Below are 19,612 nucleotides of genomic sequence, written 5' to 3' on the forward strand. Positions count from 1 at the left end.
TTCAAAAACCAAAGTGAAAAAATTACCAAATTCAAATATTATAAATTATTAATTATAATTTTTAAAAAAATTATATATTATATAATTTCATTTATATATTATGTAATTAGTACCTATAAAAATTAAATATATATACTAGTTAAATATTAAAAAAATTGTAAATTATTTATCCCTATTGGCACGGGTTCAAATTGTGTTATCTCATCCCAATATTGTATAAAATTTTTTATTCTTTTTAACTTTTTTCTTAATAGTGAATTTAACCATACTTAAAACTCATATTTAATATACAATATATATATATATGATGTACATGAACACTTCTAACAACATTCCGCCTTTGCATTACCTCTGGTTTTCATGCAAGTGAATGGTCAGAGGGAAAACATGTATGTTTGATATTTTGCCAATAATCCTGTAATCTTTCTTCTTTTTCTCTTTTTTTCTTTTTTCCAGCAATCTGAATCAATCTCTACCATTTGTAGAGTAAACCCATATATTTAATTTCCTTTTCAGTAAGTCCAAAAATACGTTGTACACTTTCTATAAGTTTAGATACAAAGGTGAAGAACAAATATCAATAGCCATTAGACCTCCTCTTTAGCTTGCACCACAATCCATTCTTGGTGTGAATTGTTGCTCCTGTAACTAGCTCCACGGATTCAGGAGATCCTCTTAGTTCCACATCAAACTTTTGCAACAACATGGCTAATGCCACAGTTGACTCCATGAGTGCGAATTGATCTCCCACGCACTTTCTCGGTCCCCCGCCGAAGGGTAAGAAAGCAAAATCAGATATAATCTGGCAGTTGAAAATAATGACAAACATGCATATAAGAAACATGAATTTTGAGCATGGTGTGGTTTGATTGAATCATTGAGTTTATGATGATAAACCTCATTAGGATATAATGCTCCGGGGCTCCGAGACGGGTCAAAACCAGCCCATCCTTCAATGCCTTCACTCTCCTTTTGTACCTGAAACCTCTCTGGAACAAAATCATGGGGCTGGTCCCAAAAATATGGAGATCTATGAAGATTATATACCTGAAAGAATTATGTTTTCAAAGATGATGTCAATGGAAACGCAGATAGGACTGAGAACAAGAAACTTTCTGAAAGGGTTTATGAAGAAGCAAATACTGGTTTAACTCACAGAAATGAAGATGTCAGTCCCAGCAGGAATGGTGTAGCCATCTTTGTCACCTTTGTAACCACCTGTCAATAAAAACTTAGCTTTTAAGCCCAAAATTAAGGAATCAATTTACACCCAATTTGAAGCCACTGATATATGTTGCAGCAAATGGCTTCTCCTTTTTTTTTAATCATTTAAAAATTTCATATGCTTTCATCTTACTTTCCCTAGATCACCATGTAATATTCCTCATATAGTCACATGATCATAAGTTTCAATTATTTCCAACTCTCTTATTTTCCTTCCATTAATCTTTTTCAGCTCTTTAATCCATGAATGTTCACCCTTATAATCGCCTTCTCCTACATAAATGACCTATATGCTAACAATTTCAAGCAATAACTGCACATGCTAAATATATCAGCTCCAAAGAGTAACATAAATCTCCAACAATATGTTGCTTGTTAAAACCAAATCCAAGAGTTTGAAACCCGTGAGAGAGAGTCTATATGAGATATACCTGGTAATACAACTTCTTGAAGTGCACGTCTGATAAGCAATGGAGGTTGAGGATATAAACGAAGAGACTCTACGATAATAAGTCTTATGTACCTAAAGGGAACGGCAGAATCCAAAATAACATTATACTTTGAAAAGATCCAATATACCTGTAACCGATCAAATGGAAATGATTGGCTTTGTGTGTAAGTAATAGGGAACAAATAATAGACATCTTATTTGTGAAACATTAGTGTCAACTTAAGACTGCATGGTATTTTGTTAACATATATTGAAGCTTACTCAACTTTGGGCATCAAAGGCAAAAAAAAAAAAACAAAGAAGAGAGAGTACAATTTGACCACTAAACCCGATAATAATATTTTAATAATAATGTCTGTCATAATTACATATAACATGCGTTAGCCCCTTTCAGCATGCTACTTATCATGTCACAGGCTGCACTAGTGGACTTTTAGAAGCTAATCATAGCATAGAACGAGGAGCAGGAAGTTTTCATCAAAGCGGTGACTTGGAGACTTACTCTAACTTTTTAATTGATTCAAAAGTTGGACTCTCTTGGCCGAGAACTGAATCGACCTCCGCTTGAGCTTTTTTAATTTTAGACGGGTTCTGCAATTTCACCAAAATACCACACATAAGTATGGCTAAAAATAGGGATATATATTGTCCAAAAGTTGGTACTAGGAATCATACTTGTGCAAGAAGGAAAACAGCCCAAGTAAGAACAGCTGCAGTTGTTTCATGGCCAGCAATAAGCATCGTCATTAGATCATCTCTCAGCTGTTAAAAAAAAAGGCCACAGGGTTGAATAAAGCTCAATGCTAAATACCAGTTTCATGCATAATTCAGAAATGTCAAAAGATTTATTGTTTAGTGGCAGTTTGAACCAGCCAAATAATGTTTCTACACCTATATTGAATGAGAAAAGGTATTTATGCTGCCCAAAATAACATCAACAAGAAGAGAAAACATATGATATTGAGTTAATCCTATTTTTCGAAATACAAATCAGCGAAGGATAATTTACCTGACGATCATCAACATCAGCTCCCCTCATGTCCACCAAAAAACGCAAAACACTTGCATCCTGAAGTCATTATAGTTACGATATCTAAATTTCAAAAGGGACTCTAAAACATATGACCACCCATCTATAGAAGGAACAGGAAACATTTAGTTGAAGGACACTTCAATGAGGATGTAACTGCACCTTAATATTCAAGTAGTCCCTTTGCTGCAGCTTTTCAACATCCGCTTCCTGCCATCAAGCATTAGCAATATTCGACATTTAGTTTATATTGGACATGCTAGAAAGATTAACCAACTTTCATTGCATACTCCAAACAATGGTTTTCAGTAAAAAAACATGAACAGAAAAAAACATGGCTATCAGTAAAAAAACATGAACAGAAAAAAACATGGCTATCAGTAAAAAAACAATAAAGAATACAAAACTAAACAAAAATGAAGTTTGGGGAAGGGGATCGGGATCGGGATTCTTAAAACAAATAAGTCAGACTGAGAGTGAGAGTGAGAGTGACACTCATTTATGGATTAAAGCCAAACCTGTCTGCTATCTTTTGCATTTCTGATGAGTCCATCAAGGCAGTCATTGATGATCTTAAGGTCATAGTGGAACTTCCGTTGTCTAGGTACCACCCACCTTGCCAGAGGAATTTTCCAGTATGGGATGTAAAAGGTAGATCTATGCTCAGCTTCAAAGAGAGTACCATACACTGCCTGCAATGTTGTTCAGAAAGGTGAGTAGGAAACTAGACCTTAACTGTGGCTCAAACCATAATAATATCATGCAATGTAACCTGCACATTTGAGGTTATAGTAAAGTTTAAGCTTAATACCTAAATATGGAATTATTCAATCAGAAAAACTTCAAAGATCTTTTTGTTGCAAACTTCTGTTTATCACAACAATAGTTAACTATTAGACATTAAAATGGAGAAATCTACTGTTTTGATCCAGCAAAAGGGAAAAAATTGCTTGAAATATTTTGCATTGTTGGGGAGTTCCTTTGCCAGAAAGAGACTGTTTACAGACAAATTTGTACCTTAATGTCTCAAACAGGATCATATCCACACTTAGGACTAGGGCATTTTAAATCCTCTCTGCCCTTGCATTTTCTGATTATTGATCTTTCCTTCTCTCTACTAAATTATAGGTTTAGTCATTATCTATAGCAAAAACTAAAGCAAGTTAAAGAACAGATTACAGGACTGAATCTCAAATGAGCAGGACTCTACTCAACAAAGCCTCACTTCAGAGTTAACCAACATCAAGTAATATTTCCCCCATCTTCAGCAAAATCCTTATTTTTATAAATTCATAATTTAGCCACTGTTGTCTCAAAACTTTAGTTGAAACTTTTTTGTAGTTTCCTAGTCCTAATTAGCACCTCAGTCCACAATGCCACAGACATCCAGAAACTGTACACCCAGCTGTGCCATCGACATCCTTTCTCAGGCCTGTAATGGATGTGTTAAGGTGAAGGATCCAGGAAAGAACATATAAACTATAAGTTGTAATTCACATGGGACAGGATAGTAACAAGAAAATCTCAAATTTGCTCATCTGGTTCTGATGGGAAATTTGCAGTATAAAAATTTGCCATACATAGAGAGGGTTGAGGAAGCAGCTAAATTTGAGCAATTAATGATGATAAGAATGATTTCATGGTAAATCACATGACTATTTGAATTTAGTTGCAGGCACAGGTATGACACAGGCATAGCAAAGAATATTAGCCAATAAGGCTTGCCAACTACATCACTGCAAAATATAAATGTGACAAATAGGATAGAAAACATTTTAGTTTAATATGTGCAGGAGTTTATTATTTTACTCGGCTAACGGTAAACCATTAATTAAAAGAAATAGAGTACCATGCTGAGGTGCTCCGCAAGGGATAAATGCAACAGAATTGAAGATTTCCAGAAAGTATTGTCGGACCTGAATTACAGGAGATTCTTTTGTAACAGAACCAAAGTCATAGTTGAAGACACCGAGTCCAATAATATCCAGAGCTAAGCTTGAAAATTCTGCTTCAAGGTCTAACTCAATTGCATCTCCTCCACGTGAACGTTCTCCATCTAAAAGCTTTTCAAATTTTTCGGTTGTTCGTCCTGAACAATCAGTGAATACTTTGACCATAGCTTCCAAGTATAGTGCATGGAACCCAGGAGCAATAACTGCATATTTTTAAAACAAATTAAACATTACCAAAAATATTACTGGTAAGAATTTTTTTTTCACCTCAATAGAAACAATAATCATAAATTTTGAAAGCCATGAATATCTCCAGAAACTACAATAGTTTAGAATAAAATTAGAATATTATATTTAGCTCAAGTTTACTAGGTCCAGATATTAGGTGTTGACAATACAAATCATGCTCTCCGACTAGTCTACTCGAATGAATGCCATGTTTATGGAACTTACCCCTTTCTTTTCTCTCTTATATATATACCAGATGAGACACTCTAAGGCCACTCTACTTAACTCTATCAAAATCCTTTAGAAAATTTTCTTCCATTTCTAAAATCTTGATAACTTCTTGGAAATATTTTAATCCGTCTTTATGCAAAATTCAAAGCCAATATGAGCTGTGGAAGTAGGATAGACAATCACACAAACACTTGAAACATGTATAGTTTTTTTCATCATCGAAAAGAAAGGATTTTGAGCAGATATGCATGTTGACCAAATATGATGGAACAAAACATGTGATGCATTAAAAGAGAAATATATAGACATTCACAAAAAAACACCTCAAATTCAAAATGAGCACCAAGAGAATAAGAAATCTAAGGATTTATTAAAATGTTAAAGAAGGAACCTGGAAAATGAAGTTCATAATAAAGCTGATGAAATTGCGGTATGTATATATGTATGCATGCATGCATGCATGCATGTGTATGTGTATGTGTATGTGTGTGTATACATGTTCTGAACCAATCAAATTTGTATTACCGAGTCAGTCTGAAAGGAGCAAGTGTTGGGTTTTTACTTTTAAGTTCCCTAAATTTGAGCCACTGGGTATATAGTTTCAAGATCACAAGTGTGTGCTTAAAATAAAGCAATAAAAGCAAATAAAAAAAAATCATAAATGCTGAAGATAACTATCAGTCAGAGAACAAAAGAAGTGCCATTTGTTCCCATTATATGCAGATAAACTTCAACAGCAAATAACATAAATTTCATACCTCTTCTTCTTTGGTTCCATGTGTCCAGGTCAGCAGGTATAAGTCCTTTCCCCATTATCGGTTCTAGTATATCAGCAAGAACTCCCTATGAAAATATCGAAATTTTGGTAAATGGATTCAAAAATTTAATCAAGAAAAAAAAACATGGTGGATGACAAGCTAAGCAATTGCTTGGCTCATTGTATTTGATTATTAGAAACCTCACTGATTATATTTATTTATCTTTCAATGTCAAAGAGTTTGTAATAGTATTCAACAGGAAAATGTGGCAGAAAACAAATCATGTAAAGGCCTCATTTAGATGAGGTGCTACAAAGTCCATTTCATTAGTCTGCATCTAACATTATAGTTGATAATCAACTATAGAATAAGAAAACAGAACTCAGTCTTTTGATGCATAGGTTTCTACTGAAAACACAAAGGAAACAGAAACTTTTTTTATGCCAGGTTAGCATATAAAAATGTCTTAACATGATACAGTTAGGGTCACACAGGAAATGACAAATTAAAGTTTTTGAAGGGCAAGGAAATCAATTACCAAGATGTAAAAATTGGTACCTTGTCAAAGGAAAACGCATTTTCGCGAAGAATATGCTTGACAACAATAGGATCTGATACAACAACAAAAGCTTTTGGTCCAAAAGCAAGTTTATACACCGAGCCATGCTGCCACATCAATTAAGATATTAAACAAAAGTAAAAATCAGAAACCTCAGATCATCAAGAATGATAAGCAACAAAAGGACTATAGTGCATGACAATGGGAAAATAAAATTGAGCCACAGGGTTACACAGCATAATAACTGTTATGATTCACATATGTATTAGCAACTAAAATTTTCCGGACAATCCAACATTTAAGACATGAGATTTCCAATCAAATTCTCATATCCAAATCTTGGGACGGGGGCTTATGGTAGCTATGGTAATATTGGACACAATACGATTGCATGATATGGAAAAAAACTAAAAACATAATACAAACACGACACGACATGGAGAAAGAAACACGAACACACACTAACATACAAACATGCCAAAATCTTTATGACGGGAAATTATTAACTTGTCAAAACTTATATAAATATAAAATAACTTAAAAACACAATTATGACACAAGAAAGGACACAGAAACAGAATGAATTGCCAGGTCTAGCTTATGGGATAGTAGAAGTCACTTTTGTGTCAAATTCCAATAGGCCATCAGTTGTAGTAAGAAAAACAAAACTATTGGCAGCTCAAAAGTTCAATTGAACCTCTACCAACTTCCAATCATATAAAACATTAGAAGATGCATGCATGGGGGCAGAACCAGAAGAAGCAGAGGTGATCACATCACAATAAATTCAACATAGTATCAAATCATTAATAGTACCTATATTAAAAACTTGAAAAAAATAAAAAAAGAGTAAATGAAGTACAGTACCTCTAAGAACCAATCATACAAAGAGAAGAAGAGAGGTCGACCAAACAAATCAGAAACAGCACCTTCAGCAACAGGCATAGAACCAAGACTTCCTCCACTTAGGAAATTGGTAAGAAGGTTGCTTGCATTATCCAAGAGATTCCTTTTAGCTTTAGGTTCTTTGGTACTTGTGGATTGACATCTGCAAAAAGAAATTCAATCAAAATACGATCAATAAAACAAATCCAAATCCGAACCGTTCTCACTCCTAAACTTCACTTACAAGAAAATATTTGAAAAAAGGAAGTACCCACCACCTACTTTGCACCTTTCAACTTACCTGATGGCAGCAAAGGCTTTTAGTTTTGGGTTGAGAAATGAAGGAGGTTTTGGGACACCCAAAAACATGAAATCACTGGTTCGTAAACTTCCATGAATGGCAGGTGAGGAAAGGTGCAGAGATGAAACGGCTGCTTCCATTGGGAATAAGGCAGGCAGCTACTTTGGGTGGTTTTTGGTCGTCTGAGTGTCAGTGGAGAAAGCAGAGATTAAGATAATGGATTATATTGGCGTTTGTGGGAGATGGTCATGTTCCATTCCATGTGCCCAACACTTTCCACTAATGTACCCCAAAGTATTTATATTTTTGTCACATTTCTAAAGTGTGCGACGAATTGTGGTGTTTTGATTGGGTTTTTACTTATTTTTATTGTTTCTCTAACAACCTTTTTAAACTTATTTTTAACTACACACCTAATTTCATAAGATATTTTCAATGAAAAATTTTCTAGAAGCTTGAAAATTGTTTAAAAGTTAACTTTATAAATGAAAGTGCTAACATAAAATATTAATAAATATTAATTGAATTCGATGAAATGAATAATTATCGCATCACAAATGTGATTAATTATTATAATATTTTTTTTAACGTATACAAACCCCATAAAAAAAGGCTGATATTAAGAAGCTAGTTTGGGAAATTTCATGCAGCAAGATTGAGAGTATAAATTATAATATGCGAAGCGGAACAAAGGTTGTGTAAGACGTGACATCAGATTAGTAGTTAGAAATCAGAAATGGGGCATGTAGGCTGTAGCAATGCATAAGCTCAGCTGACGAATCGTGTCATCTATTCTGTTCCCACCTTAAAATTTGCCCATTGGAAGGGAAGGATAAGCTTCAATTCCATATTTGGGTGCCGATTGGAGGGGTTCCATAAGCTATTTTGTTTATTTTGTAAGGGAATGACATAAAAACAAAAAAAATATTTTAACCATTCAAACTATATGAATTTATTACTTTAATTTATTTAATCTCATTCAAACCAAAATCTTTTATTAATGATAATTTTTAAACAAAAAGCCGCTTAATAGAATTAAAATGAAAATTAGTCTTAAATAAAATTATTAGGTAAATCATTTTTATTATATTATCTATGATTTCAATAATATTTTTGCCTGAGGAGGTTCTACCCCATAGAAACGCTCTTTAATGGAACTTTAGCTTTAGCTGATTGTGATCAAGAAACCACCAATTTCATTTGGTGGGCTAGGAATGCCTGACTTATCAATTTATCCAGTAATCTATTGGGGGCTCATGTAGCCCATGCCGGATTAATCATATTCTGGGTCAGAGCAATGAACCTATTTGAAGTGGCTCCTTTTGTTCTAGAAAAACTTATGTACCAATAAGGATTAATTTTACTTCTCCACTTAGCTACTTTAGACTGGGATAAGTTCAGGTGAAGAAGTTATAAACACCTTTCCATATGGATGATATGGTAGGAAGAGATTACTTAATAATTTCTTGATACAATGGTAGTCTTGTTGCATAAAAACAACAAGGGAGGCCATAAAGCCTATCATGTATACTAAACGTAGCTAGTTGTCACATTACATCATCCAAAGATAAATCAAACCGAAGACTAAAACCACTTCTAGCAAAGGCATCAACGCAGTAGTTCCTTTCTTTGAAGACGCGGAGAACCCAAATTGGTGGAATTTGTTTAGTATAGTCTTGCAATAAACCATAATAGGATCAAGCAATGGATTTTTGACATGAGGATTCTTAAGACGACTTATAACAAATGTAACATTAACATCAACAATAAGGTTTGAAATGCTAAGTTGTTTTGCAATGCAAAAATTGTCACAAAAGGCCCATAACTTGGCAAACATGTTAGTTATTGTACATAAAAAGCTGTGGGAACTTGATATTTAGCCTCCACTGCAATCCTGAATGATAGCTCCAATACCGTCAACTCAGGGTTTCTAATCGAAGAACAATAATAATTAAGTTCGTACCTACCCAAAGGAGGGGGTTTCCATTTGACTTTAATAAAGGAGGGATGAATGCATTGTTTAATGTTATTATAAGGCAAAAATTCCCTTGCAAGGGAAGTGGCTTTTGGAATAATGGAGTCTTGACAAAAGGGATAGTTAAAGAATTTAGAATTTTTATAAAGCCAAAGTTGTCTTAGAAGATGAAAGAAGATTACAAACCATGGAATATTCGTCGAGTTTGAGGCAGGGGTGAAGCCAGAAATTTTTTTTAGGGGGCCGAAATTAAATTGTATATTTTTATGATAGTAAAAATGCAATTTCACCATTTTAATATCTATATCTTTATAATTTTAAAGGATTGAATAAAAAAATTATCATTTTAGGGTGGGAGTGCAATTTTACCTTTACTAATTTAAATTTTTTATAAATTTTAAAGGGGCTTAAATGGAAAGTTTTCCATTTTAGGGGGGGTTGGGCCCCTACCAACCCCCTGGCTATGCCTCTGGTTGGAGGTTGCAGTAAGGTTAATCTTCAGCCATTCATTGAAGCCAAGAGAGAAAGAATTCACAATAGCTTAGGGAATTTGTGTTGGAGTATTTCCTAAAATCAATAATGAGATCATTGTAATGACATACATATTTATCTAGTTTATTGATAAGGATATCGTATTATTATTTTGAGTCTCTATTTATGTGTTTTAAATAAACTTATTAATAATAATATCATGAGAATAATATGATTACTCTTAGATGTCCTTAATCAAATATTATTATAGGCTTGGACAAAAATAATACATTAAGAGTACTGTGTGGTTGATTGATGACAAGATGTTGTCATGGATATGAGATATCAAATCAACACATGGATACATGTTAGAAGAACATCGTATTAGACTAACCCACCATGAGAATGTTTTTTGGATTATTATGTAATAGTCGCGACAATTTCATTGTGATAATGGTAGTTATGATCTTTAAACTTGAAGTCATCATAGTTCCAACATCGAGAGTCATATACTTTATACAATCAAATGTCTTCATAAATGGTTGTATTACAAAGCCAGTTATTGGGTATACCACAAAAACATTTTTTATCTTTGAGTATTGTATGTGTTGTAGCACTATCTGCAAGACACATGTCTCTATTGATTTTGGGTCCATCGAAATTTTGTTGAATATTCATATTCTTCATAAAAACAAACAAAATATAATAAGAGAAACATTACAAATATTTATTAAATATATAAATTATTCTTTATGCAAGAAAATAAAGCATACTTAAAACAACATAAAAATGTCAAAATAACATCAATTTTTCTAATAATTCTCAAAGAAATCTGCCACATCTAGTTGAGTTATATGGTTAAGGTATTATATTTATCACCCTCGTAAGCATGGTCAGTTTTAGTATTATAGTGAATATCTTCATCTTTTACCTCCATTTCATCATTTTGGGATAACAAATTTGTCTCCATATGCTTTCCCTTCTTTTTAATGGATGCTTGATAAAATTTCACTAAATGCTCAGACGTACGACAGGTACATGACCAATGCCCCTTCATACCACATCGGTAGCATATATTCTCAACAATCTTTGAAGAATTATTTTGACCACTTTTTTCTTATCTTTCATTATTATTCTTTTTCTGGTGGTTAGAAGTATCATTATTATGACCACCATGATAACGATTACTAGTACGTCCTCGACCACGTCCCCTATTACGTCCACAACCACGACTGCGACCTCTATATTTTCTATTTTCATAATTATTGTGTACTGCTACATTCACTTTAGGGAATGGTGCAAAACCAGTGGGACGAATTCCATAAATTTTCGTTCACAACTCATTATTTTGTTCAGCCACCAAAAGGCATGAAATCAATTCAGAATATATTTAAAACCTTTTTCACGGTATTGCTGCTGTAGGAGCACATTAGTAGCATGAAAGGTTGAAAATGTTTTCTCTAACAAGTCCTCATCAGTTATGTTTTCTCCACATAATTTTAGTTGAGAACTAATTTTGAAAAGTTTTGAATTGTATTCACTTACAGTCTTAAAATCTTGCACCTGTAAGTGCATCCAATCATAACGAGCTTTAGGGAGTATCACCGTTTTCTGATGGTCAAATCGTTCTTTCAAATTTTTCCACAACTCAAGAGGGTCTTTCACAATGAGATATTCCACTTTTAATCCTTCATGTAGATGATGACAGATGAAAATCATTGCTTTTGCCTTGTCTTGATTAAATGCTTCTTTATCTGCTAATATAGTATTTCTTAGACCTTTAGCATCTAGGTGAATTTTAGCATCTAATACCCATGAAAAATAATTCTTGCTTGAGATGTCTAAGGCCACAAATTCAAGTTTGGCAAGATTTGATATTATAACCACGTATATAGTTTAACGAGAGTTATATGGGTAAATTATATACAGTCGAAATGACGTGAACTTCAGTATGAACTCGTAGAAGCTCGTGCTAATAACGTATTATAAAAAAACAAATAAAAGAACACTTAAAGTAAATAGAGAATTTTCTTGTATCTTCCTTTCATTTACAAAAGAGTTCTGTATATAAGCCATTGACATTCAATGCAACATAAATAAATGAAGCTTATTTAACTGCTTCATTAACACGTGCATTAAGCATCTTTAATAATGAATAGGGGTTTTAACTCATTACTTTCGTAAATGTTTAAAGGTTATAGACATCCATTTAATGTATTTACAACACTATAGTATATATTATTTTTCTTTACCCAATGCACGAGATTAAAATTTTTTTAATGTTTAGTTATACTATTAATAAGAAAATTGCAATTTAAGATTGTAAAAATAATTTATATTAGATTAGTAATATTTTTTATTTTTATATAGTAAATAAAATGATTAGTAAATATAGATAAATAATAATAATTACACTTTTATCATGGATTCATTCCCCTTACTAAAATTGATGGCATCCGACATATATTTAAGACTTGGTTATCATTTTATGTACGAGTAAAGAGAGCATTTATTTCAAAAAGTTAAAGTAAAGAAGATTTCTTTTATTTCATACCATAATAAATTATTTTTTATTCAGTTTGTGACTAAGTTTTCAAAGGGGGAAAACTTGGTGGAAGAGTAAATCTAGATAAATGTGTAGGAGTGGACCTACAACATAGTGAGTGAGTTAAGCTTAAATCACATATTGAACTATTGATTTATAGTGGATTACTTTCTGCACAAAGCCCTATAGACTTATGATTGGATGTGAATAGTGTATATAAAATTAACACAAAAATAAATATTCAATTAAACCTCAAAATAATGTCCACTACTTGCTCGATAACTATAAGTGCACAGTATCATAGTCAGATAATAATTACAACAAAATATATCCATATGGATGTATTTTGAGGATCAAACCCACAAGAAATTATGTGAATGGTTTCAACTAATTAACTCGACTCACTAACTAAATTATTATTATAAGTTAGAATGCAACAAAACAAGTTAATATGAATAGTTCATAAAAGAATGTAATGGTTAAGGTGTTGGAAAAAATTGGTTTAGAAATCGATTTTGTGGCACATTGGAAAATTAAAATTTGTCCAAAAACTAAGTGGTTATGATATTTATAGTGACAAAACCTTTATAAAATCCATACCCGTGTTTTGAAATAGGTAGTCTAAGTTGTTTCCTCGACTCTCTACCAATAAATCTTCTCTGCTACTCTCAAACATTAGGTTGCTTAGAGTTTGAGTTCTAACTCACAAACAAATGAACAAAATGAAAAATTTATTAATGTTCCAGTGGGGAATATCAATATCTCTTTACGAGCTAGAAACAAAAAAACAAACTCTCTCGAACTTAGTGTTGGAAAATATGAACATTAGAAAAAGGTAATTACATGTTAATAAATGTAATTACATGTTATTATTTACTATCATGATAGGTTAGCCCAAATTAAAAGTGATCTAATTTGGTTAAAGTTTTATTGGGCTTTAATTATTAAATAAAGTATGGATCAAATATGTGTAGATACTCTAGTAATTAAGTTCTAATCAAATTCTAATTAATGATGGGCTAATTAGGAATTAGGGCTAATATGCCAAAGTTATAAATATTAGGGTTATGGTCCCTAAATTACATACAAGATATATTTTCTAATATCCCATCATTAGGAAAGAGAACAAATATTCTCTGAATTTCTTGTGTGCTAATTTGGAAGATTAAATCCCAAAGATTCAAAAAACTTTAAGGAATTCATGGATTCAGGTACGCTTCCGCATCTAGTTTTTATTCTTTTTTTCTTGATGATTGGACATGACAGATCTTGATTTATAATTTCTTACGTTTTATATCATATCTTAATTTATGATTCTTACAAGTAGTATCAAAGCCTCATCATATCGAATCATTGGGAATTAATTAATGTTCTTCATTTAAATGATTGATTCATGAAATTTCATGGGTCTTATATTTTGGATATATATGTTGATCTTTGAAGGTTTATATTAAAGTATTTTTTTGATCTTGATTATCTTGAATTCGTATTAAAATTCTAGGGTTTTGTTTTAATTTTTATTTGGGTAATTTTCAAATTGATGGATTTAGTTACAGAGTTTGAAATATTTGTATAATATTATTTCAGCAAATGATCATGTTAAATGTAAGATTTTTATTTGAATTTCATTCTTCGTCGGTCTTGTGTTTCAATTTCTATTAAATAAAAAAAAACCTATACGAATTTAGTTAATAAAAAAAATGGAAAAGAAGTTCATAGAATAGAAATTGATTCATATATATATGTTTCATATGTTTCGTTTATATATAAAAATATAATATATGCATGTTTTGATTGGTTTAATGTATGTTGTTTTGGAAAATTATATAAATATATATGATAATCTTTTAATTTGATTGAAAGATGAAAGTAAGAGAAATATTTTGAAATAAATAAATTCAAAATTTGATTTGGGTTTTAATTAAGGATATCTAATATTTTAAATAGATTCGTTGAAACAAAATGCCACCAAAGTGGCCTCTTTTACGTAGATTAGTTTATTTAAAATATTAAGATGATTATATGTTTTTATGATTCATGAGTTTATTGATTGACCCAAAGGTAAGTAGATATTTGGCAGAATTTTAACGACATCTGTGGTGATAAATGTGTGACAATTATAAGGTATTTTATGTGACCAATAAGTTAGTCCAAAGATTAATTAATTGTTTGACACTATTTATTGTCAATGTTTGATTACTACAACGAGAGTATCGATTACTGTTAATATTACTGTCCAAAGACTTGATATTAATGTTGTGTTTGGTATCTTGAAGTGGGATTAGCCATTATCTTGAATTTATTGTTTACTTATGAATATTGATGTGAACTTGTGTTTTTTTATTTGTTCTATATTCAGCTAGTTCATCTTCTGTTGCCAGAATATCTGCAAATATAAATTCTATATCCATGCTTAATGGGACTAATTTTAAGGAATTGAAAAGGCACTTACTTATAGTGCTTGGCTGTATGGACATAGACATTGCACTAAGGGAAGAACAACCTGCACCTTTTACTGTGAAAAGCACCCCTGATGTTAAGAGGGATTTTGAGATGTAGGATCGTTCAAATTGCATGAGTCTAATGATCACGAAACACAACATTCCAGAAGCCTTTAGGGGCATAGAATCTGAAGAGATTACTTAGGCCAAGGGTTTCCTTGACGAAATTGAGAAGTGTTTTGCTAAAAATGATAAGGTCGAGATGACATTACTTTTGACTTCTTTGATATCTATGAAGTATAAGGGTCAAGGAAATGCAAGAAAGTACATTATAGAGATATTCCATATTGCTTCAAGACTTAAGGCACTTAAGATCGAGCTCTCTGAGGAATGACTTGTTCTTATGGTTTTGGTATCACTTCCTGCACAGCTTAATCAATTTAAAATTAGTTATAACTGTCAAAAAGAGAAATGGACTCTAAATGAGCTCATTCCTCATTGTGCGTAAGAGGAAGAAAGGTTGAAGCGTGATAAGTCTGAAAGTGCTCATTTGGCCAATGTCCCTAAAGACAGGGCAAGAAAAGAAAATTATCAGAATGAAACTGCTAAGGGTCCAGCTCAAAAGAAACAATAGCAAGCTATAGAGATTTGTTTCTTTTGTAACAAGTCTGGACACATGAAGAAAGATTGTACCAAATATCGTGCTTGGCATACAAAGAAAGGTGTATTTTTTAATTTGGTTTGTTCTGAGGTTAATTTGGTTTCAGTACCTAGAAAAGTTTGGTAGATAGATTTTGGTGCTACTACTCACATAAGTGTTTCTATGCTGGGTTGCCTGAGTTACCGAAAGCCAAGTGATGGTGAAAGACACATCTTCGTGGGTGATGGAAAATCAGTAGAAGTGGGAACGATTGGGCATTTTAGGTTGTTATTAGGAATTAGTTTTTATTTGGATTTAAAAGACACTTTTATTGTACCGTCATTTAGATGGAATTTAGTTTCTGTTTATTCATTGGACAAATTTGGATATTATTTTTCATTCGGAAACAATCAATTTAGTTTGTCTTTAAATTTGAATGTTGTTGGAATTGGTTATTTAAATACTTATACAACCTTTATTTGCTAGAAACAGTTGCATTCTATAATGAAACCTTATATGTAGAATCACATAGTATTAAATGCAAATTTAATAAGGAAAATCTAGCATCATTGTGGCACAAGTGCTTAGGTCATATCTCAAAAGTTAGAATTGAATGCCTTGTATGTGATGGTATTTTAGAGTTTTTTGACTTCATAAATTTGATGTCTGTGTCAATTGCATTAAGGGAAAACAAACCAAAACCAAGAGATTGGGTGCCAACAGATATTTAAATGTCTTAGAATTAATTCATTCAGATATTTGTGGGTCATTCCCTATGGCATTCTAGAATAATCAACAATATTTCATAACATTCATAGACGATTACTCACGTTATAGGTATCTATATCTCATTTATGAGAAATATCAGTCTCTGGATGTGTTCAAAGCTTATAAAGTGGAGGTTGAGAATCAACTCAACAAAAGGATTAAAAATGTCAGATCTGATTGTGGAGGTGAATACTACGGTAGATATGATGGCTCAAGTGAACAATGTCCAGGACTATTTGCAAAATTCCTAGAGGAATGCAGTATTGTCCGACAGTACATTGGTTTTGTCCCACATTACACCATGCCAGGATCACCTAGATGAATGGTGTAGCTGAAAGATGAAACATGACTCTTAAGGATATGGTAAAGAGGATGATTTCCATTCTACCTTACCTGAGTCCCTCTGGGGAGAAGCATTAAAGATAGCAGCTTACATTCTAAATAGAGTACTCAATAAAGCAGTTGCAAAAACAACTTATGAGCTTTGGATAGGTTAAAAGCCTAGTTTAAAACACTTTCACATTTGGGGATATCCAGTTGAGGCAAGGCCTTATAGGCCACATGAAAAGAAATCGGGCTCCAAAATAGTGAGCAACTACTTTATTGGTTATTCTGAGCGATCTAGGGGCTATAAGTTTTATGATCCATAATAAGGAGTATTTTAGAGACAAAAACTGCAAAATTTTTGAGGATGTTGAATTTAGGGGGAGAAATAAGGTTAGAGACATTTCTTTTGAGGAGGAATTGGATTCTAACTCAATTTCTACTATCACTTTTGACGATATTCAGGTTTTCATACCTATCATTGATCAAAAAGTGAATCCAGAACCTTAACAAGATAATGTTGAACAACTCCCCATTCAAGATGAGGTAATTGTTCCAGAAGAACAAACTCAACAACCTCAAGAATAAGTGCCATTAAGGAGGTCCACAAGAGAAAGGAGAAATACTATTCCAAATGATTATGTTGTATTTCTCCAAGAACACGAGAATAATAATGGAATGATGAAAGATGCTCCAATCAACTTTCATCAGGTCATGAAAAGTTATAATTCTCAAAAGTGGATTTATGCCATGAAAGATGAGTAAAAGTCTATGTAAGACAATAAAGTTTGGGAACTTGTTCTATTACCTGAAGGTGCAAAACCAACTGGTTGTAAATGTATATTTAAAACTGAAAGGGATGCAAATGGTAATATGGAGAGGTATAAGCCACGTCTTGTAGCTAAAGGATATACTCAGAAAGAAGGCATTGATTTTACAGAGACTTTCGCTTCAGTTTCATCGAAAGAATTTTTTAGAATAATCATGACGCTTGTTCCTCATTTTGATCTTGAGTTACATCAGATAGATGTTAAGCCTGCATTTCTTAATGGCGACATTGAATAAACAATTTATATGGTGCAACCAGAAAACTTTGAGTCGGAAGACTCAAAGAGTATGGTTTGCAAATTGACAAAATCCATCTATTGACTCAAACAAGCTTCCTGTCAATGGTACCACAAGTTTCATCAAGTAATTTTTTCGTTCAGTTTTGAGATAAATATTGTTGATGATTGTGTATTCAAAAATTCAATGGGAGTCAGTAGATATTTTTGGTTTCATCAAGTAATTGACATTTTGCTTGCCACTAATGATATAGGCTTATTGCACGAAACCAAGAGGTTTTTATCGAAGCATTTTGAGATGAAAGATCTTAGGGACGCCTATTTTATTTTAGGAATTCAGATATCGAGGCTGATCTTAGAGTATTCTTGGATTATCACAAAAGAGTTATATCGGTAAAGTACTCAAAAGGTTTGGCATGCAAAGTTGTAGACCAGGTGACACCCCTTGTCACTAAAGGAGGCAAATTTAGTCTTACTCAATGCCTTAAAAGTACCATTGAAATTCAGGAAATGCAAAAGATTCCCTATGCATCAGCTGTTGGGAGTTTAATGTATGCTTAAGTATGAACGCGTTCGGATATTGCGTACACTGTTGGGATGTTAGGCAGATATTTAAGCAACATTGGTATAGACCATTAGATATCAACAAAAAGGGTTATAAGATATCTTCAAAGATGAAAAGATTACATGCTTACTTATAACAGATTGGATCTTTTAGAGGTCGTAAGGTATTTTGATTCTGATTTCGCTGGGTGCCAAGATAGTAGGAAATCTACATCAGGCTATATTCACCTGTTAGCTGGAGGAGCTATATCCTGGAAAAGTGTCAAACAGACACTTGTAGTTTCATCCACTATGGCAGCAGAGTTTGTAGCATGCTATGAGGCATCAAACCATGAAATATGGTTGTGGAACTTTGTCACTGGGCTGTGCATTTTGGAGAATATAGAAAAACCACTCAAATTATTTTGTGACAATAAGTCAGGAGTGCTATATTCCAATAACAATAGGAGTTCATCTAAGTCAAAACATATTGACATAAAGTTCCTAGTTGTGAAAGAAAGGGTGCAAAATGGTCAAATATCCATAGAGCACATTGGGGGAAACTCTATGATAGCGAATTTACTCACAAAAGGTTTACCACCCAAGGTCTTTCATGAGCACACTGCTCACATGGGTGTTACATTGTTTGAGGATATCATGATCTAGTGAGAGTTTATATTTTATTTACTTTATGTTTATTTTCAGACATATATGTATTTGGTTATTTTCTGATAAAAAATGAAGTATTTAGTTTATTCACTTTGTTTGTTATTTTGATACTGACCTCACTTAAGTTTAAAGAGGACCATTTGGAAATAGAAATGTTTAGATCATATTGAATGTGATTTCCATACTACACATCCATACTTGATCTATGTCATTTGTTTGTGCTAATATACGTGATCAGGGATGGATTTAGTTATGCTATTTGTAACAAAAGTTGGCTTGGTTTCTATGTTAGCATAATTAATGGACGAGATTGTTCAGAATACCTTTTGGATGTGATAGTAAATTTTTTGAGCTCATAAGGTTATATAATGACATGTAATTATAAAGTAATTAGTATATATATGTGTGGTCCAAGTGAGAGATTGTTGGAAAATATGGACATCACATATATAATAAGGGTAATTACGTGTTATTATTTACTATCATGATAGGTTAGCCCAAATTAAAAGTGATCTAATTTATTTAAAGTTTTATTAGGCTTTAATTATTAAAT

General features: G+C 32.5%; 1 protein-coding gene across 1 annotated transcript; it reads right to left on the reverse strand.

Moving 5' to 3' along the window:
* Positions 1-461: 461 nt before the first annotated feature.
* On the reverse strand, positions 462-7,955 carry LOC107954864 (cytochrome P450 97B2, chloroplastic). The gene is made up of 14 exons (XM_016890551.2): positions 7,620-7,955; positions 7,301-7,481; positions 6,433-6,540; positions 5,875-5,959; positions 4,622-4,860; positions 3,224-3,397; positions 2,868-2,915; positions 2,685-2,744; positions 2,351-2,437; positions 2,178-2,266; positions 1,656-1,747; positions 1,157-1,218; positions 898-1,047; positions 462-802 (listed from the first exon to the last, which is right to left on the reverse strand). The coding sequence occupies exons 1-14, from the start codon at positions 7,757-7,759 to the stop codon at positions 578-580; spliced, it is 1,740 nt and encodes a 579-aa protein (XP_016746040.2). The 5' UTR covers positions 7,760-7,955; the 3' UTR covers positions 462-577.
* Positions 7,956-19,612: the final 11,657 nt, after the last annotated feature.

Source organism: Gossypium hirsutum, chromosome D07 (genome assembly GCF_007990345.1).
Source record: "Gossypium hirsutum isolate 1008001.06 chromosome D07, Gossypium_hirsutum_v2.1, whole genome shotgun sequence".
NCBI classification, from domain to species: Eukaryota; Viridiplantae; Streptophyta; class Magnoliopsida; order Malvales; family Malvaceae; genus Gossypium; species Gossypium hirsutum.